Consider the following 24,473-nt stretch of genomic DNA (forward strand, 5'->3'; position numbering starts at 1 on the left):
GGGGGTGTAACTCTGAGAGTTATGGGGGTCCTTGAAATTAAAACGTTTGAGAACCACTGGGCTACACTAAATGGAACAGATCCTTCATTAGTATCATTGGTAACACCTGTGAAGGAAGCAAGGAAGGGGCCCAATTTCTGTCCAATATGGCTGCTGTGCATAGAGACATCTAGGTGCCCAGATGTCCATAGTGCCAACAGCCCAGCTATCCTGTACCCATTGAAGTCAGTTACTTTGCAGTAGATGTATTCTTCATAGACTGTCTGTCTGGAAGAAGAAAACTATTCTCTTATCACGTCTTTGCCCTGAACAGCCTATGACGCAATCAAATCTAAGGAGAACCAGTTCATATTTGATTACAATCAAACACCACCTGTTGCCTTGTTTGACCCGCTGTACTGTCGAGATAAGAAGCAGTGGTGGAAAGTAACTAAGTACATTTACTCTAGTACTGTACTTAAGTACAATTTTGAGGTCTTTTTTACTTTACTGGAATATTTCCATTTGTCAGTACTTTTACTTCTACTCCATTACATCTCAGAGGCAAATATTATACTTTTTATACTGCACTACAATTATTTGAAAACTTTAGTTACTTTGTAGATTTTGTTTGTTATTACAAAACATACATTAACCACTTCAACCCTATTATACATTTCGGCCATTTGAAATTAGCAGATCTACAAGCTCACAATGTTGCATCGTGACGCATTGTGGCCCTGATTGTTTCATTTATTTTTTACAAATATATACATTTTATAATGTTTATTTTATTTGAAAGTGAAATATCCAAGGCTTTAATTACACTTTGATGCCAATACTTTTGTACTTTTAATCAACTACATTTTGAATTGTGGACTTTTACTTGTAACAGAGTATTTCTACATTGCAGTATTGATACTTTTACTTAAGTAAAAAAAATGAAAAATAAAAAAAGTGAGTAGCTATGCTACTTTTCCCACCAGATAAGAAGAAGCAAACACACAGGATCAGAGAGAGAGAGAGAGAGAGAGAGAGAGAGAGAGAGAGAGAGAGAGAGAGAGAGAGAGAGAGAGAGAGAGAGAGAGAGAGAGAGAGAGAGAGAGAGAGAGAGAGAGAGAGAGAGAGAGAGAGAGAGAGAGAGAGAGAGAGAGAGAGAGAGAGAGAGAGAGAGAGAGAGAGAGAGAGAGAGAGAGAGAGAGAGAGAGAGAGAGAGAGAGAGAGAGAGAGAGAGAGAGAGAGAGAGGCACTGAATTCAATAGGTCACCGATGTGGTTGTAACAGCAGACAGAGCGTGCAGGGCAGGCGGGGAGAAGTCCTGCTATGCCTCCAAATGTTCAAAGCTCACAGATCGGTGCTACAATGCGTCTGGCTCTGATCACATCAGTGATGCTGTCGACAGGTAGGAAATTCACCCTTAAAGGTGTTCATTTAACTGCGATCACTGCGATCAGCACACACACGCAACCGTTTTGTTGCATTTGTGCACTGATCTGAGTTCTTAATGGTTTATAACGCTATCATTCACACACTATTGTAAATATAGCCTACGAAGCCTCTCCCTACTACGCTGTAAATAACGCTGCTACATTGACTGATCTGTTGTTGTATAGCAGGGGTCTTCAACGTTTTCAGGCCAAGGACCCCCCTAGCTGAGAGAGAGATGAAGCAGGGACCCCCTACTCTATATTGTATAAAATTGTGTTTCAGATTTAAGTTTTTTTTTTTTACTTAGTCTGCTCTTTTTTCCCCTCTACACCTATAGCCTCTTTGCCAAAAAATAGCAGATCTACAAGCTCTCAGTGTAGATCTGCTATTTTTGGCTAAAGTTCTCCTCAGAAAAGGGATGATTCAAGTGGTTAATGTAAAAGAAAAATCATTTCACACAAAGATTTGGTGGACCCCCTGTAGTAATTCTGAGGACCCCCTAGGCGTCCTGGACCCCCTGTTGAAGACCCCTGTTATAACGCTATCATTCACACACTATTGTAAATATAGCCTAGAAAGCCTCTCCCTACTACGCTGTAACGCTGCTACATTGACTGATCTGTTGTTGTATAGGAACAGCATATTTGACATGATCGCATGTATGTTCAAAATGTATATTATCTCCTATTATCTCCTATTTAACCGACATTATAACAACAACTTTTAACAGGTTCACCATTTCCAAATGGAGAGGTTTACACAGTTGTATCTGAACAGTGTTATCTAGGCTAGCCTACTGGGAATAGAATTGAATAGAGTTGAATAACATTAGCATGCATTAATATATGATAGTTATAAAGCCCTTGCATTAATTATGGGAGCCATCATCATTAGCATCATCATTAGTGTTTGTGGTGAGGAAGCATTCTGTCAGCCGTATCGTATCTATTGAGTTCTGTCTTCAACATTCAATCCAAAATTACAAATCACACACACACACACACACACACACACACACACGCACACACTCACGCACACGCACACACACACACACACACACACACACACACACACACACACACACACACACACACACATAATTGATGCGGAAAACACACATTATAACTCCAATGTCCTTTTGCATGATTATTATAACATCATATTTGACTTTTTGGATTGATTCGTACTGTAAAACCAATATTCTTGTACAACCTTATGCAACATTAGTGTAATAGCCTTGGGAACCAATGGTTCCCGAGCCATGAGGCCCATAGGGTCAGGAGCCTACTGTATCTCCTGTTTCTGTAGTGTGTAGTGTGAGGCAGCTTGATGTGAACGCACACCCCCTGGACATGATGCTACTGTATGTCACATGCTGAACAAGTACACCCCCTGGACATGATGCTAGTATGTCACATGATGTACAAATACACCCCCTGGGACATGACATGTCTCAAGTACTTACCCCCAGTCCAACCCTGATCCTGAGTGCCAAGAAGGGAGGCTTTGAGTGCCATTTTTATAGTCTTTGGTCTGACTCGGGCAGGGATTGAACTCCGACTTACCAGTCTCAGGGCAGACTCTCTACCCACATGGCCAGACACACAGGTGCATAGTAATTAATAGGTACCTATAAATTAATAATACTGTAAACACACAGTACACAGCACCCGATTCAAGCACGTGAAAATGTGCTATGAATGAAAGTATGTACACGACACGTTGCTATTTTTCTTTAACTTCTACTTACTATTGTTGTTGCTATTCTTAATGATCTCTTTGTTATTGTTGTTATTGCTGGTACAATGTTGAGCAACCAAAACCAAAGCATTTGACTCTTGTGTACTCATATACTGTATGAGATCTGTAACAATACAAATGTTGAATTGAATGTCTTCTTGTAGGTGTGACATCAGCATCCAGCAGGTTGTTCCTTGGTGTCCTGTGTGTCTCTACGCTCATCCAGTTCTGTGTGCCGGCCAGAGTACCAGATGTCACCGCTCCAGGTGAAGCAGAGATACAAAGGTACCCCCTCCATCCATAAACAATAGCAAAAATAGCAGAGCTGGATCTTTTGGCTATTTATGCATGATTTTTTTTAAGATTACATTACACTTATATTACATGATCCATCATCAATAATTAAATAATTACATTTTATCAACTAAAATGTCTTCTATTGTCATGCAGGGATGAGTCAGCTAATGCCCCGCCCTCTTCCACAGTGCTAGCCAATCCCTTTGGCTCTACGGAGGAGGACCGCAAGTGAGTGGCTGAGTTATAATTGAATAAATTGATTAGTTCTATTAACCGATGTTTGTCATTGTGATTAAGCTAACCTTTGTTTTAGATTAACATCACGGCTCATGTCTGGGTAAATGGACCTTTTTCAGGCAGCCAACCATATTGACATAAATAGTATAAATAGTGTAGTTGTGTAATCTATAATGCTGTACAGGTGTTAGCTCTGATCCTTGGAAAGACTCTGCTACGCTAAATGGAACATAAGTATTAGTATCATTGGTAACACCTGTGTACAGGATGTAACATTATTATGCAGTGGCCATTTTCCACTCCAGGTCTAATTTACTGGGTATATATGAGAAACGCGCTAACGGTGGACTTTGACCGACGTAGTGTTTGTTAGTGGAAGTGTTAGCGGCTGTGGCTGCCGGCCTGATAAGATTATGAGCACTTGAACACTAACTTATGGGAAAAGGAAGATGTTTTCCCTGTTGTGTTGAATTACAGTGGTTAGAAAGGACTGAAAATGCCTTCAAATCACAAAACATATGGAATGGCTAGAATTAACAGGAGTACAAGGGCAGACCTACTGTACCATGTAGTGCACAGTAATAATACCCTCCTTCACATCACTGTCAAGAGGATGAATGGAATAGTGACATTATGTTTAATGCCATGACTATGACTTCCCATATATTATTTGCCTTTATTACACGGCTTGGTTGAATGCTCGATTCTGATTGGTCAGTCATCGGTCATTATTTCTGGATAATGACCGATGAGCTCTATAACGGACCGCTGTGTAATCAGAGACTCAGAACACCTGCTCATGTCAACCTGTGCTGCTTGGTTATATGCTTTATCCAACATGACAGCCATGTAAACAAACAAACAATGTCATTTACAACTAAACGTTGCTCTCAAGAATGTTTTTGAAAACATTTGAAGTGAGACATAGACGATGCAATAACCGAGAAGTCATTCTATTTGATCCGCTGCGCTTCCTTGTTTATCGTGGCACAACAACGGGGGAATACCAAAACGCTCGCCCCAAAACACAGTCGCCCCGGGGCAAATCCGGCGGTATTACAGGCAAATCGGCAGTAAATAGAATGGGGGGCGAGTGTGTTTTGGGGCGAGTTTTTTTCCATTTCGTCATTTGTTTTTGCGAGGCGAACTTGTCCGCCCAGCCCAATACTTATGGAATACTTTCATTGCCGTAAGCAAGGAAATACTTCGTTTTGTTGTTACTTTTGGGTAAATGTATTTATGTATTTATTAAGTAGCCGTGTAATAAGCGGGATAATGCATGGGGAGGTAGTCATTATTGAAATTTAAAGCCCGACAGGGCGATTAACCACCGAGGCGCAGCCGAGGTGGTTAATCGCCCTGAAGGGCTTTAAATTTCTACCTCCCCATGCATTATCCCTTGCATCATATAGGCAGAACTTCTTTACCATAGTACTGCATAGTACTCTTGCATAGCCAGATGATATTTCCACCTACTGATATCACCTATCCATTTCCACTTATCTTGATCAGTATTTAAATAGAAATTGAGATAACCAATGTAATATTGTAGAACAAAACATGAAACTCTAGGTTTATGTTAATCACAGACCGTGTGAATTGAAAAAAAAAAAAAAAAACGTTGGAAACCTACTGCCAAATCCATCAAAGAAATCCTTTGTAGCTTGGAAACAGTCAAGATGTAATGGTGTTCACATTGTCTTTAGAATACCTTGTCATGGTCTATTGATGAAGCAGATGAATGTTAGTATATTGAAGTGCATTGTGTGTGTGTGTGTGTGTGTGTGTGTGTGTGTGTGTGTGTGTGTGCGCGCGCGCGCGCGCGTGCGTGCGTGCGTGCGTGTGTGGCAGGCTGCTACAGAGTTACATCCAAGCCAAGCTGAAGGACACTGCAGGAGGTCCAGATATCAGCACCTGGGAGCAAGGTAAACATTGAACTTCAAGCTGTGCAGCTCCGTTGATTGAAACAAGCTAACAGTTCCCCCTACTGGAGCAAAGCAAACAGTTCAATTCAATTCAATTCAATTCAATTCAATTCAATTCAATTCAATTCAATTCAATTCAATTCAATTCAATTCAATTCAATTCAATTCAATTCAATTCAATTCAATTCAATTTAGTTTTTTTTGTAGTTTCTACCGAGACAATAATCCATAGCAGCTCTCTCAGTGACAGTTTTATGGGCTTTGACCCACCAGTTGAGAGAAACACTGTTTTAATATACTGTCAGCCAGCCGGCATGGCTGGAGACTCCAACAAATAAAGCTTTATAAAAAAAAAAAGCTTTATTATAATCTGTATTCTGTATAAATGTCACCAATATGAACAACTGTACTTCAAAAGAACAGTGTTGGTGTAACTAAGAGATTTATGAAAAATGTATGTTTTACATGCATAGATTGTTAACCAGGATGCAGGTTTGGGGATGTGGTACTCCACAGTTTGGAGCCTATAGATGGACAGCTTGCACCCAGGCTTATTTCTGCCATGCTACATAGGGTCTGATGCCTGATGAGTCCTCGGCTCTACTCCCATGTGGACCGTTTGCTGCATATCACACTCTCTCTCCCTGTTTCATGTCTCTCTCTCACTGACTAAAAAGACCCAAGAATATCTTTAAATTAAATTTAAAAAATAACATAGACCGATTTGAAACAGGCCCTTAGCCTGCTGACAGCGTGCTCAAGAAATATGACGCTGATCGGCCTAGTAGTTTGTGAGAGTAGTTGCGGGTGCTGGACAGACACACAGACTGCACACATACACACACAGACACAACTGAAAATAGAATCTCCACCAGTAGGATGGAGATAAAAAAGAAGAAAAAAAAGAAACAATGCAGTATACATGTACAATAATACAGCTTAGTATCTACTGGTTATTTATTTGAATAACATTGTTATACATGCTATTAATATTATGAATAATACATCAATCTCTTCCTGTGTGCTCTCAGAGGTGTTCTTCCTGTTTGGCCTGTATGATTTCGACCGCAGTGGTCACATGGACGGACTGGAGATGATGCAACTGCTTTCGGACTTCAACTCCCGCGATGCACCTGGAGCGCGAGCCAATGACCCGGTGAGGAAAACAGTGTGTGTGTGTGTGTGTGTGTGTGTGTGTGTGTGTGTGTGTGTGTGTGTGTGTGTGTGTGTGTTTGTGTGTGTGTGTGTCAGCAGCGCCTAACTTTGTTTTTGAGTGGGGGGGGGGGGCAGACTTTGAGGGTACACATAAGCAATGTTTTTTGTTTACCCCCGCGCTCATTCAGTCTGTCCCTAATCAGCGCACCACCTCACATCAAAGTCATTGTGCATTCCAAATTAACGTTAAATCCAATCAATAACTGCCGAGTGGGACAGTCACTTTTTTTCATACATAACATATCCGTGGTGTGTTCTAGATTTTTTTGGAGGGTATACTATAACTATTCCCTCCCTAGTTACTCCCACACGCACGGCACGCGCGTGCGTATATAATTAATTAATGTAAAAAAAAATTGCCCGCGCTACGCGCGCGTTTCGGTCCTGGACTAACTCGGCCAGGCCCACTCAGGCCCAGTTTCACAGTAACACTGAGTACAATTACAATATGCTTTGTACTGATTGTCTACTGTTTCTAATGTTAATGACCCTGTAACTCAACCACTTCGGAGCTGCTTCTAGCCTAGATGCATTTTCAATGCAAAGCATGGATTATTACCATGGAAGAGTGCAAGGATTGTTATAGATAAATGCTGGTTAGGCTTATCAGATATAATAGCAGTGTTAACAGCGAGCATTCCTGTATCTATTACAAAATAGTATTAACTTGGCATTGAAGACACAAACTGTATTGGAGATTGAAGATTTTGCTGTGCTATATCGCGCAATTTGAATACTAATGAAGTACTCAATTCAGTGACCTACGTTCAATGAAGTGAATGGCAGGTCGTTGAGTTAATGTGTGAATTCCGTCGCCAGCAGCCATTAATTATCACCTCAAGAACAAAAGCCACACACATGATAAGCCATCAACTCAGAGTTAGACTAGTCAGACCACATTCTTGCTGTTTGTATTGCTGCACCCCCCAGCCCAGCCACTCCTGGGTGCAGCGTATCAGATGCGCATCAACGTATCAGATACACCGTTTCGAACTGTTTTTGGATGTATACGGTGGCGACTAAAAGAATCTGCAGGCCATACAGCGTACCACGGTAGAACACAACACTGCCATACCTACAACATAACAACACTCAGATAACAGGCCTACTTTATTTAAACCTTACCTACAACAAGTATATAAAGCAAAACAAATCCTCCACTCGTGCATTAGATGCCAGTCTGGAGGAATCAAGCAGGCTGGACTGTCCGACTGACAGCCAGTTCCTCACATTCCTGCCTGTTCCTCCAGCAGTCATGTTGTATAGATGCTGCTGTATTTCTCTGCTGTATGAGCTGTTTGACATGCATTCTAGCCCACTAGAATGCACAACAAACAGCACGATTGTATAAGTAAAGATCAACCCATTATTTAATGTGTTGCTTCAGTAGCATTGATCACTGTATGATATACAGTATATATATCATACAGTGATCAAACTATGATATAAATATATATCATACAGAATATACATTCAGAATGATGTATATAAATGCAGTTCAGAATCTCTGCAGTTTAATCAAGAGGGACACTTTCACTCTCAACCCGTTCAACGCATGCAGGCACTTTATGTTCACTTTTTAGGATATGACATATGAGTATGCAGATCAAAGTTTCATCGGCTCTAGAATATCCCATTGAAGTCCAGGACGACATGGCTTTTTTTTGCAACAGCTATTAACCACTTACACCTTAGTAAACTAATACTTGTACTTGGCCGATGTTCAAGCTTGTAGATCAGCCAAATTCTGCTTATGTTTCCTCCCAGAAAAGGGATGCTAGGGTTCAAGTTGTTAATGAATGAATGAATGTGTGTGTGTGTGTGTGTGTGTGTGTGTGTGTGTGTGTGTGTGTGTGTGTGTGTGTGTGTGTGTGTGTGTGTGTGTGTGTGTGTGTGTGTGTGTGTGTGGGTGTGTGTGTGTGTGTGTGTGTGTGTCTCAGGTGGTCATCATGGTGGATTTCTTTCTTCAGACTCAAGACTTAAACCAGGATGGTCTGCTAGCACCTTCTGAGCTGTTATCACCTCCTCTACCTCTCACACAGGTACACACGACACACACACACACACACACACACACACACACACACACACACACACACACACACACACACACACACACACACACACACACACACACACACAACACACGACACAAGTGGGGAGATTTCAGACTGCGGTGGAAAATGGGGAGTGAGTCTGCGGTCCTGACTGAGGGGGGAGGTCATTCCACAGCTTGGGAGCCAGGAGGGAAAAGAGTCTAGGAGGCTCGGAGCGATGGCCAGGGTGTCAGAATGGAGGGACAGACCTCCTGTGTTTAAAGGTAGCTGTGTGTTCGAAAGCGTCTGTTGCCGAAAATCTGCTGTTAAATGGGCGGTGGGTACACTGTCGGGTTTGGTCGCAAGTTGTAGGGAAGCGTCGAAAGCCCGCCACCGTCAGATAGCAGCGGGCTTGTTGCTGAAAAAGACATCAAGCCATGGGCTATTTTTAGCACCATAGTAGCATTCTGTCGGTGTCGGCTCTCAGGGGCATTCAGCTACTTTTTTGGAGAGCTACATTTTGCTGATCTAAGTGTGAGGTGAGAGGATGCCATGTCTTATAGGTCATCACCAGTGTTTTAAATTGGATGCGGGCAGCAACCGGAAGCCAGTGAAGGGAACACAGAAGAGGGGAGATGTGGAAAGATATGGAGGCTAAAGACCAGGCTTGCTGTGGCATTCTGGATCAGTTGTAAGGGTTCGAGTGAGCATGGCGGCAGACCAGCAAGGAGGGAGATGAGATGAGATGAGATCAGGCCTGGATAAAGGAGCTGGACAGACTTCTTGGTGAGGAAGGGTCTGAGCCAAATGTTGTACAGTGTAAAACTGCAGCATGGAGTGATCAGTCCGATGTGTGTCTTGAAGGACAGCTGACCGTCCAGGACCACTCCCAGCAGGTTCTTGGTATTTTGGAACAGAAGTCACCAGGGTGTTGTCGGTGCAAATAGACAAGTTAAACTAGAAAGGTGTGCTCACATGGGCTTGAACTGGCATCTCTCTCACTGTGTCTCTGGCTCTCTCTGGCTCTCTCTCCCTCTCTGTCCGATATACTCCCTCTCTCCCTCTCTCGCTATCTGTCGTTGGGTGTTGTTGGTATAAATAGGAAGACCTTCCTGGGAAGAAGGGAAGCTCACTCTCTTTTGAACTTGAGGTGGTGGGAAGACATTGACACTGTTAGATGTCAGCCAGGCATGCAGAGGTGCGGAGGATAAGCATAATATTATAGGTTCATAGTTTCAGGATTTGTAGTGCCCCCCCCCCCCCCCCCCCATCCACTTATTACGCTTATTACGCTAGTCCAAAGAAAGAGACAAGATGAAAAAAGAAATAGGACAAGACAAAGAAGACTAGACTAGGACAACAAGAACTCTGTCACACTGTCAGTCAGTCACAACAGGAGGGAGTAGAAACTAAACAGCAATGTTTAGTTTAGTACACACACACACACACACACACACACACACACACACACACACACACACACACACACACACACACACACACACACACACACACACACACACACACACACACACACACACACAAAAGAACACGTGAACCTAGGAGTCTTTCACTCTACAGTGAAAAGGTAGGTGCGTTTTTCAAAGTTCCTAGGATGGGGGCTGCTTTGATCCTCAAAGGGAGTTTGTTCCACAACTTCGGTATCAACACAGCAAAGGCACGGTCGCCCGTCCTTACTGTGCTAGACCGTGGAGTCTTCATATACAACTGACTGTCAGATCCGAGTGACCTGATGCTGGGATGATTGGTCTAAGAGTTCAACAATATAGGGAGGTACAAGACCGTTACAGGCTTTGAACACAAACAAAATGATCTTAAAAGTCACTGTGCTTCACTGGGAGCCAAGGAGACAAGGACCGGTGAGATGTGCTCTCTTAGCTTGATAGCAGATTTTGTGGGCAAAGATGACAGAGCCGAGGCATTTGGTGTCGAGAGGAACAAGTGAAGACAGGCAGACAGAAGCAGTCCTATAGGCAAATCAAACACACAAGAATTATCTAAGGCTGGCAACACTAAGGAAATGATGACTGGTCCAGAAACACACTTTGTCTATTTCTCTCTCCTTCTAAGATATTTTCTCTCCCTTTATTCCTCATCAATGTATTTACAGATCATATACAGTTAAAGCCCTAATACCTTGCGACAAATAGTAAAAAATTGCAGATCTGCTATTTCCGCTATACATAGATAGACACAGCCTATTTCAGCATCAGCTTCAGTTAACAGGAAACGTTTCTTTGCTTCAACACAGGAGACGGCGCAGGACAAGACAGGAGAGAAGGAACCCCAAGAAGAAGAGGTGAAGAAAGCGGAGGGAATAGATCTGCTTCAACAGGAAGAGGGAAAGCCAGCCCTACAGGAAGTACATATACAGGAAGAGGAGCAGAATGGACTACAAGACCCAGAAGCACCTGTAGTAGAACAGAGACATGATGACATATGAGCGCGTGCACACACACACACACACACACACACACACACACACACACACACACACACACACACACACACACACACACACACACACACACACACACACACACACACACACACACACACACACACACTGACTGACTGACTGAGTCATGGCTGTGGAAGTGGTGTGGTTGGTCTAGTTCAAGGGTCTTCAACAGGGGGTCCGCCGGGACCCCTATAGTTACTGCATGGGGGCCACCAAATCTAAATTAATTACAACCACTTGAACCCTAGCATCCCTATTCTGAGGCGAACATTAGCCGGCAAAGAGGTTTGGTGTAGTAGGGGAGGAAAAAAGAGCAGACCACAACGCTAGTCTATGAAGCTGTATGAAAAAGTTGAATCTGCAACACAATTTTATACACTGTGTAGTGGGGGGTCCCTGCTTCATCTCTCTCTCAGTTAAGGGGTCCTTGGCCTTAAAAACCCTGAAGACCCCTAGTCTAGTTGGTCAACGTCATCGACCTCCTGAAGTGACATCATCATTAGAGTCTGACCGATGCCAAATGTTTCGGTCCGATGGCAATACCGATTTTGTAGAATCTTAGACCACTGAATACTGACTATTTGACCAATATTTTGTCAGAAAGTGAAGACAAAAAAAAAGACGCTCTAGTCAATTAAAAAAAAGAAAAAGTTTTCACCCACAATGACATGGCCAAAGTAGAGATGCCGGTTCCCAAAATGGGGAAACATCAGCTGCACAGTTTCCGCTACCGATGTTCTAATCATCACGTACCTCATCAGTATGGTTGACAGGTGCACTAGGTCAGTGGCTCAAACTTTTTCACGTCAAGGACTCCCATCTGAAAAGGTTTTGTGCCAGGGACCCCCAGAGGAGAAGATTTATGTTGAAAAAAATGTAAGTTATTCAAAAATGTCCAAACATTTTCGATAATCTTCAAAAATAGCAGATGTACAAGCCTGTAGATCTGCTATTTTTGAATAGCCAACGTATAAATGGATGAAGTGCTTACAATTATTGTGATTCTATGTTAACTACTTTTGCTGGGGACCCCCCTGAACCCCCCCCCCCGGACCAGACCCCGCTTTGAGAACCAATGCACTAGGTGGATGATAGGTAAATTAAAAAGACACCATGACGTTTAATATATTTATGTTTAAGCTCGGTTTTCTTCTACAGTCATTTGTCACCAACTGTTATTTGCACTTTGATGAGATGAAAAATGAATTCTTCCTCACCACTAGATGGCACTTTAAGCTTGTACGTTATCTTATGACAGCCATCTGTTTTCAGAATCATGGGTCTCTTATAAAAACTGTATGCTTGCATTGACTTTGGAATCTACAGGGGTTTATCTCACACACACACACACACACACACACACACACACACACACACACACACACACACACACACACACACACACACACACACACACACACACACACAGAATAGGGTTGGGCGATATGGACAATTTTAAATATGATATTTTTTTACCAAATTCCACGATATTGATACAGTGACAGTATCGTATTGTGATTATAATATTGTTATTTTTTATTAAAAACATTAAAAGGGAAAGTAGATTATTTACAAGCTCACAATGTTGTAAGCATGTTAATTGGGTATTTTAGCAATGTTTTGACATTTTTGGGGGATTAAAACCAGGAAAAGACAACACTTATTTCTAGTACCATATCATATCGATACAATATCAATATGTTGCCCAGCCATCACACACACACACACACACACACACACACACACACACACACACACACACACACACACACACACACACACACACACACATTTCTGTTGCAGCCATAAGGTTCACTCCAGTTCACTTGCACATTCTCGAGGGTCTTTACAGATGGTCCATTCTAACCATGCATTTGATATCATTTTATGTGTGGTGGGGTGTGGGTTCACGTGACCGGGTACCGTTATGACCCCTCTCGAACTCTACACTACCTTAATCTCTGTGTCACTCTGTGTGTAGCCCTCTGAACATGACGTGGTATTGTATCCATACCATACCATACTGTACCAGACCAAGCTTTCATGAAAACAATTTGCTATGTGATATGTTTTGGTTGACACAAAAAGTTTTTTATTAAAATGTTAAAGCTCTATATTCTGATAGTAATGATTGCTATACAGAGTGTTTGTTCAGTAATGGGTCTCCCTGTCTCTCCAGCTCTTTAGTAAACAGAAAATACATTTTTAAGGCAGGTTACACAATGCATCCAAACGCCACAAAGATCAAATGACCAGCTTGTGTTCCACTTCCAACTGTGTCTGCTCATTTCTTTATGTCATCACTTCCAATTGCACTTGTTGCTATGGGAATATAGAGCTATTTAACACTTATTTTAACAAGAAAATATCACTTATAGCACCTTTAATGTAAAAACATAATGGCTATTGTCATTACTACGTTATGTCAATACACTGTACTACCCCACATAGGCCACGTTATGATACAAATGACCACATACTTGGTGTTCTATATCAAACAAACATTTCAGTTTTCTTGATTTTGATATTTCATGAACATTTTTATAGACTGTCTGGCTGTATTCAAACATTACACACTTAATCTCACTTGAATCTCTCTCTCTCTCTCTCTCTCTCTCTCTCTCTCTCTCTCTCTCTCTCTCTCTCACACACACACACACACACACACACACACACACACACACACACACACACACACACACACACACACACACACACACACACACACACATATATATATACACGATATCTTAAATAATAATTATGGTGTATTACATGGTGTATTACATTGACTAATTATAATGTGGCGGGGGCATAGAGTTAAAAATAAGGGCCGGGGGGGGGGGGGGGGGGGGGGTGAGCGGATTAGGAGTGTATTGCCGCAAGACGCATGCGCAATCCCACACGGACAGTGTCGCAAACGCCTCAGTGTGTGTCGTAAAGCCAGTGTTGACGTGGTTGGAGGGTTGGATGTTGTTGTGAAGATCAGGTGAAGATGTGTGACAGCGGAGGTGGTGGTGGTCCCCATGGTGGTCCTCTAGCAGTGAGGAGGTCCGTGTCCTCCTCAGTGAGCATGGACACCATCTCTGCTCTGACAGAGCTGGACGACCTGGAGAGAGTCTACCAGCAGCTCTGTGATCAGGAGGTAAATACATACTGGGTCATGACGTGTAACACAGCACACAGCACAATTTAGATAAAACACCTTATAGTTGTACATTCATGATTCATAGCTATGATTGTCATGGGTGCCAACAATGCGGAAGAAAACCAGGCGACATATCGGGCAGAAGATAAACACAATAAAGCCACATACTCTTCTTTAGTATGACGGTGTGTGTCGCCTTAGATTTGTTCTTTTTGGCAACTTAAGCGACAACCGGGGTGCGATGTAAACGCAATCAACTTTTATTAGATCCTATTGTTTATATCTGGAATCTAGAGTTGCAATACCAACCCTTCACAGCCCATACATCCAAACAGAAAAGTCATTTCTGATTGTATTAAACGACGTTAAACTCACCAACATGGCAGCTGTACGGAAAGCTTGGATTTTATCCTCTTTCTATCTGCAAAGTTTTTGTTTCATTCAAATCCACCATAGAGACATGTTATGATGAGATACTTTCTGTCAATACATTCTGTGCAGGTGATTATTTGCATTCAGTGTTCAAATTTGGAAGCGTCCTTTATTTTAATAGGTATAGGCGTTGATAACGAGATGTGTTTTCATGTTAAACATAAAATGGAATTCAGTAGGCAAGTGCATGTAAAAAAAAACATGTAGAGAATAGCCAGAACAGTGGAACAGGGCATTTAAACCGGTTTGGCCAGTTGTTGACCTGTGGTACATTTAAAACTGTTTGTAAAAATGTTTAAAACCAACCAAGGAGCACAGATAATAAGGACAGTTTAAAAAAGCAGAAAACAAACACATTTGATGGTGTTTTGAGGGTCCTGATGCACCCGATGGTCACGATCACCTTTACTATGACATCACAACGTGGCTCCAGTTTTTACCAAGGGGTTGTCCCAGAAAAACATACAATCACTCCTCCACCTCGGTCCTGATGCTCCAGGGGAAGTCATGTGGCCCATAGGGCAGGAGCCTATCTCCTGTTTCTGTAGCGTGAGGCAGCTTGATGTACAAGTACACCCCCTGGTCATGACACTGGTATGTCACAGGGTCTTACCCCCCAGTCCAACCTTTGATGCTGAGTGCCAAGCAGGGAGGCATTAGGTCCCATTTTTATAGTCTTTGGTAAGACCCAGGATCGAACTTCGACTTCCCAGTCTCAGGGCGGACACTCTAGCCACAAGGGCACTCGATAGCTATAAACGTCTAAATGAAGAGCATTAGTGATTGTCCATAACATGGGTAAGGGTCAGTGTTTCCACGTCCGCTTATTGTAGCGACTTTGGGCTTGTTTTTCAGAAAAGTCACTTGTAAATATTGATAGCTGCGGGTTGCGTTTTTTTTGTGCTTGTTTCTAAAGTGTAGTTGCTTATTTGGGCTTTCTTCCTAAATGTTGTTTAAACCAGTGGTTCTCAAGCATTTTCATGTCAAGGACCCCCAAATGTAATTGTCTGCGTATCCCATCTGAAAACATTCTGTGTGAAGGAACAGGAAAGATTCACAGTTTGGTGCCTGTCTCCAAATGGGTTAATGTCTTAAGTGTCCTTGAGCAAGACAGTGATCCCCTAACAACCTGCTCTTGATGAGCAGGTTGGTGCCTTGCATGGTTGCCTCCACCGTTGGTGTGTGAATGGGTGATGAATGTAACAGACTTTAAAGAGATTTGGATAAAAGGTGCTATACAAATGCATTATTTACCCAAAAGCTATTGTCATTTATTGTGTTTGCACTGTACTGTACATATGGTGTTTGTTCTGACAGAAAGAGGCAGAGACTGAGCTGGACAAACTGGTGGGGCAGCAGGGATCCATTCACACCAAGATGTTGGCACTGCAGAGGATGGGGTGAGTTGTACAGTGTTTGTATTAGAGCCAGACAGACCGATATACCGGTTTGGCTGATATATCGGCCATTATTTGACATCGGTATCAGCAATTATGCAGACGATTTGGCCCGATTTTTAATCAATTTAAACTTGGTGTAACTATTTTGGGCGTGTCAATACAAGTGAACATTTTAATTTGTTTTTGAAGAATTTGGAATACTTTTGAAAGAGCACAATTCTTCCCTCACGTGGAAGGGAAATATGTGTCCCTGTCTGGCATAAATTATTTTGATATGGGGGTCCGTGACCAAATTCATATCAAGTGTGGAGGTCCTTCGCATGGAAAGTATTGAGAAAGTATTGAGAGACACTGATGTTAGGTATAATGATTAATTCTCACTATACATTTGAACGTAGTCGTGAGTGATTTGGGACACAGCAGCCACTGATTAACACTTTGCTCCTTCAGGCCCAACTTACAGTTGATTGAAGGAGATGCTAGTCAGCTCGCAGGCATGATCACGTTCACCTGCAGCCTGGCGGAGAACGTGAGCCGAAAAGTACGGCAGCTCGACCTGGCAAAGGTATAACACATCAACGCACTTTACACATCACACACACACACACACACACACACACACCACACACACACACACACACACACACACACACACACACACACACACACACACACACACACACACACACACACACACACACTGTGGTGTAAAGTAACTAAGTACATTCACTCAAGTACTGTATTTTTAGGTACTTTTACTTTACTGGAGTTCCCATTTAATACTTTTACTTCTACCCCACTACATCTCAGAGGCAAATATTGTACTTTTACTCCTCTACAATTATTTGAAAACTTTAGTTACTAGTTACTTTGTATTATTATTACAATTTTTATTATATTATAAAACATTCATTAGTCACTTTAGCCCTGTTTTTTATGTATAGGCTATTTGAAAATAGCCGATCTACAAGCTCACAACGCGTCGCATCGTGACGCGTTGTGAGCTTGTACATCGGCTATTTTCAAACATTTTAGTACTTTTACTTTTGGTACCACAAGTATAGTTTGATACCAATACTTTTGTACTTTTACTCAAGTACATTTTTAATTCCGGACTTTTACTTGTAACAGAGTATTTCAGAGTATTGCTACTTTTAGTTAAGTATAACATTTGTGTACTTTTGCCACCACTGTATATACTTACATATTTGCACAATGACGTTCTGTGTGTTTCTCCTTCACCGTTGATGTGCAGACGCGGCTTTATAAGGTCATCCAGCGGGCCGACGACATCCTAGACCTGAAGTTCTGTACGGACGGCGTGCAGACGGCGTTGCGCAACGAAGATTACGAACAGGCCGCCGCCCACATCCATCGCTACCTCTCTCTGGACCAATCGGTCATTGAGCTGAGCCGTCAGGGAGAAGAGAGTAAGAACCCCCCCCCCCACAGTCAATGTTAACCACGCAAACCCCCATATGGTTGAGTGGAGCCCCTCAGGTCTCTATTCTAGTGTCTGTTCTGTTTTCTGTTATTGTGGGGAAAGCTTTCGCTGAAAATTGCAGATCGACAAGCTCACAACGAAAAGTGCCGAAAGCTTTTCCCACAATACGCACGCTGGGGTTTAAGTGGTTAATGTACGGCTGCGTGATATGGATAAAATATTAAATATCATGATATTTTTGACCAAATACCTTGTATATTGATATCGAGACGATTATATGGTATTGTGACGATATTCAGCATTTTCTTTTACATTTTTGCATAAATGATCTACAAGCTCACAACGTTGTTTTTTTTACAAGCATTGAAAGCATACAGTAAAATAAGGCTTTAGGGTTTAAAACTAGGAAAGACAACATTTACAACACGTTTGCCATATAACGATATCCTAAATCCCAGACGATATCTAGTCTTATAGTAAGATATTTACACCAGTGGTTCTCAAACCTTTTCATGTCAAGGACCCCCAAATTGATATGTATTTGGCCGCGGAACCCCACCTGAAAATATGTTGTGCCAGGGACCCCCAGAAGCAAAGATTTGTGTTAAAAACAGATGTAAAGATTTGCACACATTTTCAAGATAAAAAAAAAAAATGCAGATCTACAAGCTCATAGCGGCACTATGAACTTGTAGATCTGCTATTTTTGAATAGCCAAAGTATAAAATATGGATAAACCAGTGGTTGGAAGGGGTTAAAGTGATTGTGACGCTATATTAACACATTTTGCAGGGGACCTCCTGGTACCCCCCCCCCCCCCCCAGGACCCCTGGAGGTCCCCGGACCCCACTTTGAGAACCAATGATTTACACTATACAGTATGAATGTATTGCCCAGCCCTATGCTAAAGGCTTTAAAGGACAACTTTGGTTTTTTACAACCAAGGTTTATATTTTAGCTTGTAATTAAAGTAAATTAAAGATGAGTGTCATTTTTTTTTCATTTACTGCTTTCTATAGTTTTGGCAATTTTCGTGATATTTTTTACAGTGGGCGGGGGCATTCTGTCCAGTGGCTAAATATGCCTTTTTTACACAATAAAAAAGGTCCTGTGGTCTGATGGCCAGATGTGAGTTATTGGGGGCTAGAAGAGCTACTGTAAATAATAATAAAGAAAACACCGGGTTATTGTGTAAAAAAATACATATTTAGCCACCGGACAGAATGCCCCCGCCCACTGTAAAAAAGATCGCAAAAATTGCAAAAACTATAGAAAGCAGTACATTTAAAAAAATGTACACTCATATTTTATTTACTTGAATTACAATCTAAAATATAAGCCTTGGTTGTAAAAAACTAAAGTTGTCCTTTAAGCCTATGTTTACATCACTAAACACAGGCACCACAGTACTCAAAACTCTTTCCTCTGTACAGGCAGTGCTGTGGATGCAAGTCTGACGCTGCTGCAAGAGGCGGAGCAGAAACTGAAGATCATTGTGTCTGAGCGCCTGGATGAGGCCGTGGCAGCTGTGGACCTGGCACAAGTGGAGAGATTCTTCAAGATCTTCCCTCTGTTGGGCCTCCATCAAGAGGGCCTGGCCCGCTTTGGCAAATACCTCTGCAGCCAGGTCAGTGTACTGAATACGTTAATAAGTCTTGAGGTTTAGAGCGGCAATCCGTAACGTTTATGTCCTACCCGGGATTCGAACGAGGGGTAAGCACGCACATCCTAAAAACAATTAATTCGGGTGCTGGACAACAATACGTGCATCAGGAAAAGAGGGGGCAAAATATGCGGAAAGCTGCGGAATATGCGAAAAGTTGCAATCAAGGCAGCTGTGGTAGTAATTAACCTACAAAACGACCCACCAAATCTACAGGCTCAGGCTGAGTACAGTGATATAGAGAGCTTGTAGGTCTAGGAAAGAGCAAAAGGGGGCGGTGACGCCATCACAAATGTATTGTAATGTAAATGTGATGCCTCATGTATTTAAACACGCCTTGCCATGTAATGTATCAAGACCTGATGAAGACCGGTTACGGTCGAAACGTTGCCTAACAATAAATAAAACTCTTCCACTGGAAGCTTAAACGGTGTGCAGACTTCCCTTCTACCCGGGATTCGAACCTGTGTCCCCTTGTGCAAATGCGAAAACTTCTACTGTTGAGCTATAACCTATCTGGGTAGAGGAAAATCTTCATGCAATACCTCTTGTCAACCAGTAGGTGTCGTACCTGACCATAGGATATACTGTACATTTCTCAATAGAAGTCCAGTATAGGTAGACCAACTACAATACCACTGTAGTTATATATCGTCGCTATCGGGTAGAATCCAGAATCTCTATTTTCTACTTTTTTATTTTTGTTAATAAATCAGTGCTATTGAACACCCTTTACGTCTGAGTGTGGGTTTTACAAATATTTAACCAATGAAAAGTATTAACAAGCACTTAAAAGACTAAACCTCCTAAGTCCATTGGATCCTCAAACTGTCGGTCAAACCATCTAACTCCAACTTTGGAGATGGAAGTTTTTTCCATCATTGATTAGAATGACGCAGTCAGATGGGAAAAAATCTCCACATTAATGGTCAAAAACCTCCTAACTCCACTTGAGCTGTATTTGGGTAAAGTGATGATAATATAAGGACACATTCAAGTGTCTGACAATGTATAAAGTCACTATGCCAACTTTGAAGAGGCAGTATTGTGTTGTTCTAAAAACATGTTTTACATTTTTTTTTATTTTGGACATAGCTGGTTTCTGCCCGACAGCAGAGATATTATAGTTTTATATCATATTAACATTCTCTGCCACACAGGTTGGTCAGAAATAAAGCATTGCAGCTTTAACTTGTGGTGAGACTTGCCAATTTGAATAGCTGGACATGAGAATTACCTTTTCTTTGGGAAGGGCATTTTTGGAACTGGAATGTGGAAAATCCACTCCAGCTTGTAGATCTGTTATTGTTCTTCGGCATACGACAAAGGAGTTACTGTAGGGCTCGAGTGGTTAAGTCATAGAAGAGAAGACCCGTTCAGTTAGCATATCATAGTTGTAAAGGTTGACCAAGCGCCAAGGCACCAAAAATGTTCAGAGTTTGCAGATTGTTGAGTTTTATTTTTCTCACACCTCTGGGAAACAGTCCACAATGCTGCAGGTGCAGTGAAGGCCTTTTAAATAGAAATAACTAAGGCTTGGAAAAATAATAGACTTACAAAAAATGGAAAGTCTTAAAGCACAACTAAAAGACAACAAACCATACAGTGACTGCACAAAAAGGCCATCCCTTAACTAAGGGCCCTGGCAGCTCTGTCTCAAGGCTGTTAGCGCTTTGCCTGGCCAAGTATTCTGGCTGTCTGTCCCTTGCAGCCTCCCTTAAATAGGGAGTGGATCCTACCACAAGTAAAGACTCCAATTAGCTATCAATTAACTTTTACAGACATTCCCCTGGAATAATCTAAACTTTAAATAAATGTTGTACAACACCAATGAATCCCATTTTTAGGCGGCCATATAATCACAAATACTACAACAACAAGCACACTGCTAAACACATATACACACACCCCTTCTCTACCGTACTTGGCACGTCCCCCCCCCCCTTAACCAAATGGACTGGCCCTGCTCCGTTTCGGCAGTTCCAGGTCTCATTCAGAGGGGTGCCAGTACTGCAGAGGAAAGACAGGTGACAAACAAACAAACATTTCAGCTCGGTTCCAATAAACAGTGTTTAAATAAACATAAAGTTTGAACCCCTGAAGTCTGTTTTATTTCTACATTAGTAATGTCAATAGTAGTAAAACAATTAGTAATGTCCTTTATATGTATTATGTTTTATTGTATACAGTAGTCTAGTCCTACTGTAAAACACATTTTCAATTAAACCATTTTTTTTCGCAATAACCATCTAAGCATTATTAGTTAATTCATACCGTTTCTGACAACGGTATGTCGTGTTTCAAAATAACCTGGGCAAGGACCCCCCAGCATTCGTTTTGGAGCGGTACTTCTGGGAATCGCGGTTCTAATAGACAATGGCGCTACCGGAAGTGTCGCCACTTGTGACACACAATGATTAAACAGACTTTATTAATGTCTGTTTAATCATTCTGATCTTATTATATAAAACAAATATATATATATTTACAAAATACGTTTCTAAAATTATTCTTTATTGTTGGGGTTTTTCCGTTTTTCCGTTCGTCACAAAGAACTAGGAGATAACATTTTCCAAAAAGTTGCTGCTCCATTCACTTCAATGTTAAAAAATAAACACACAAAAAAATAACATTTTTTCTAAGTACTAGCTTAGAAAAGTCTGGCAGTCAATGGGGGTAAAACAAAAAAAACTCTGTCAGTTTAAGAGTTAACGTTCATGTCTCTTTTGTACACACATGCTCCTATAGCTGGCCTCCAAAGCTGAGGAGAACCTGCTCCTTGCTGCGGGGGGAGACCTGGGGGAGAAGAGAGCAGCGCTGGTCTTTGCTGACACTCTGACGCTGTTACTGGAAGGTGAGGAAAGCACACCAACCCTAACCATCTTGGCTAGGGTTGGGTTCCTTTAGGATTTTAACGATTCCCTCTAAACGGTCCCGTTCCTAAACGGTTCCCTTTAACCATTCTATCTATATATAAAAAATCACACCCAGTGTGAAGTGGGCGGTGTGTGGTCATCACAACATGACTCACTTTAAAAAAAGGATAAATGACTTTTTTTAAAGTCCATACTGCTATTCATAGGGCTGCACATGTGTCATGTGTTTCGCTAGCCAATCGCAGTCCTGAATTTGCAAAGTCAGCCAATCACATTACAGTTAGTGGTGATGACACTAGCTGTAATGTGATTGGCTGATATGAAAAAAGTATCGATTTGCATTAACAATGGAAGGGTTAGGGGGTACACAAATGTTTTGATCGGTGTCCAAAACTCACTTATAGGGGGCGGCTACACCGCCCCAAAAATCACACCCAGTGTGAAGTGGGCGGTGTGTGGTCATCACAACATGACTCATGACTCACACAGACATACATACATACATACGGACACACAGACAAAGCCACGTATAGGAGTGGTTGCCTTCGGCACCACTCAAAAATCACACCCTGTGTGAAGAGAGTGGTGCCTTTGATGAGCCCCGTATTGATGTTGTCATTAATGTTTGTTTATTGGACATACATACACCCGGACACACAGACATAGTCAGATATAGGAGTGGTTGGCACCACTCAAAAATCACACCCAGTGTGAAGAGAGTGGTGCCTTCCTTACATGTCTGTAACTCTGGGAGTGTGCTTCCATTTGTACACTCCCAGAGTTATGGTGGTCCTTGAAATGTAAAAGTTTAAGAACCGCTAGAAGGTCCTGGGTTAGATTCCCACAGGGGACGCTGTGGGCGCTGGGGGCGTGTCTTCTCCTCTGCGTCATCAGTGCCCATACCCTAGGTGGGGTTTCTGTGTGGAGTGTGCATGTTCTCCCCGTGTCCCCTAGGGTAGGTACCCTCACAAAAACATGCAGTAATCCTGGTCACTATACTGCCTCCCCCTGGTCAGCCGGGGCGCCTGATGGAGGGGAAAGGAACTGGTTGGAATAACGTGTTCCTTCCACGCGCTATGTCCAACCAGAGAAACTCTCCCCTGTCAGGTGACAAGAAGGTCAGTTGGCTCTCATGCACTGAAGGAGGCATGAGCTCGGCTCTAGGCTCTCCCTAGGATGGCAGAGGGAAGGTAGTGCCCAGGTTTACATAGACAATTGGACCTGGGTGTAAAAAATGGGGTTACAAAATCGTGGGATAAAAATTTAAATGTAAAAGTTTGAGAACCACCGACAGTGTGATGAAACCAGTTCCAGAAACGGTTCCAAATGTGATGGAACCGATTCCGGGTTCCTCAATGTTGCATCCGGTTCCAGATCCTAACCGTAATCATGACAGATTACTGCAACTCCATATACTCTGGCTTTACAAGGAAAAACCTCATTCTCATCTCTAGTTAGTTCAAAACGCAGCAACCAGACTGTTAACTAAAACCCAAAGAGCAGAGCACATTGCAACCAATTTTAGCCTCACTTCATTGTTTACTTATTCGTTTTAGAATGATTTTATTGATTACTCGTCTTTTTTTTTTTAATATATAGATAGAATGGTTAAAGGGAACCGTTTAGGAACGGGACCGTTTAGAGGGAATCGTCTAGACCTTTTTCTTAAGCAAGCTCGGTCGGCTTTCAACCGTCTGATAGCACCGGGCTTGTTGTTGAAAAAGACGTCAAGCCATAGGCTATTTTTAGCACAATAGTAGTAGTCTGTCGGTGTCGGCTCTCAGGTGCATTCTGCAACCCTTTTTCACACCTGCCACCTGTAGTAATCTGTAGTAGTCCTTGAACCTTTAACCCCACGTGAGCTGTAGCGCAGCCGCAGCCTGAGATCTTTCTGGTTGTTACAAAGGATATAAACTCAAGGCGATGGGGTCTTGTTACCACCCTGGACTTTGGAGTGACCTGCCTGAAGAGAACAATAAAACACACTTTTATAGACTTGCTTTTACTCCTTTTAGTGTCCCGGTAGCTCAGTCGGTAGAGCGTTCGCATCTTGACCACAAGGTCATGGGTTTCGCCAACTCCGCGAATGAGTAGTACGGCATGGGTGTGGCAAGTGGTAAGTACTGGGAGCTGATGGTTGGTGTTGCGCCCCACCTCAGCAATCCATCTCC

The 24,473-nt window shown here is 42.2% G+C and overlaps 2 protein-coding genes across 3 annotated transcripts in view; both read left to right on the forward strand.

Annotated features, from left to right (window-relative positions):
• Window positions 1–1,266: 1,266 nt before the first annotated feature.
• On the forward strand, window positions 1,267–12,755 carry cgref1 (cell growth regulator with EF-hand domain 1). Of its 2 annotated transcripts, none has more exons than XM_084056641.1 (7): window positions 1,267–1,381; window positions 3,312–3,432; window positions 3,598–3,672; window positions 5,533–5,606; window positions 6,638–6,762; window positions 8,762–8,863; window positions 11,130–12,755. In XM_084056641.1, exons 1-7 carry the CDS (start codon window positions 1,303–1,305, stop codon window positions 11,319–11,321), a joined length of 768 nt encoding a protein of 255 aa, XP_083912767.1. In that variant the 5' UTR covers window positions 1,267–1,302; the 3' UTR covers window positions 11,322–12,755. The 2 variants fall into 2 exon arrangements, with proteins under 2 accessions (XP_083912767.1, XP_083912768.1); XM_084056642.1 differs by having other exon boundaries at window positions 8,792–8,863.
• Window positions 12,756–14,265: 1,510 nt separating this feature from the next.
• cog4 (component of oligomeric golgi complex 4) overlaps window positions 14,266–24,473 on the forward strand; it is a 31,025-nt gene continuing 20,817 nt past the window's right edge. Inside the window, exons 1-6 of the mRNA XM_084056899.1 lie at window positions 14,266–14,484; window positions 16,237–16,319; window positions 16,770–16,884; window positions 17,575–17,749; window positions 19,197–19,390; window positions 22,175–22,280. Coding sequence (XP_083913025.1) covers window positions 14,335–14,484; window positions 16,237–16,319; window positions 16,770–16,884; window positions 17,575–17,749; window positions 19,197–19,390; window positions 22,175–22,280 — 823 coding nt within the window. The 5' untranslated portion in view covers window positions 14,266–14,334. The remainder of the gene's footprint in view (window positions 14,485–16,236; window positions 16,320–16,769; window positions 16,885–17,574; window positions 17,750–19,196; window positions 19,391–22,174; window positions 22,281–24,473) is intronic.

The sequence above is a fragment of the Gymnoscopelus microlampas genome (genome assembly GCF_963454915.1).
Source record: "Gymnoscopelus microlampas genome assembly, chromosome: 1".
NCBI lineage: Eukaryota > Metazoa > Chordata > Actinopteri > Myctophiformes > Myctophidae > Gymnoscopelus > Gymnoscopelus microlampas.

Bases quoted from the DNA above. Each gene is read 5' to 3' on its own strand.
- cgref1 (XM_084056641.1), top strand. From the start codon at position 1,303: ATGCCTCCAAATGTTCAAAGCTCACAGATCGGTGCTACAATGCGTCTG. The intron at 3,673-5,532 runs GTGAGTGGCTGA...CGTGTGTGGCAG, and splicing joins TCTACGGAGGAGGACCGCAA to GCTGCTACAGAGTTACATCC. The intron at 5,607-6,637 runs GTAAACATTGAA...GTGTGCTCTCAG, and splicing joins TATCAGCACCTGGGAGCAAG to AGGTGTTCTTCCTGTTTGGC.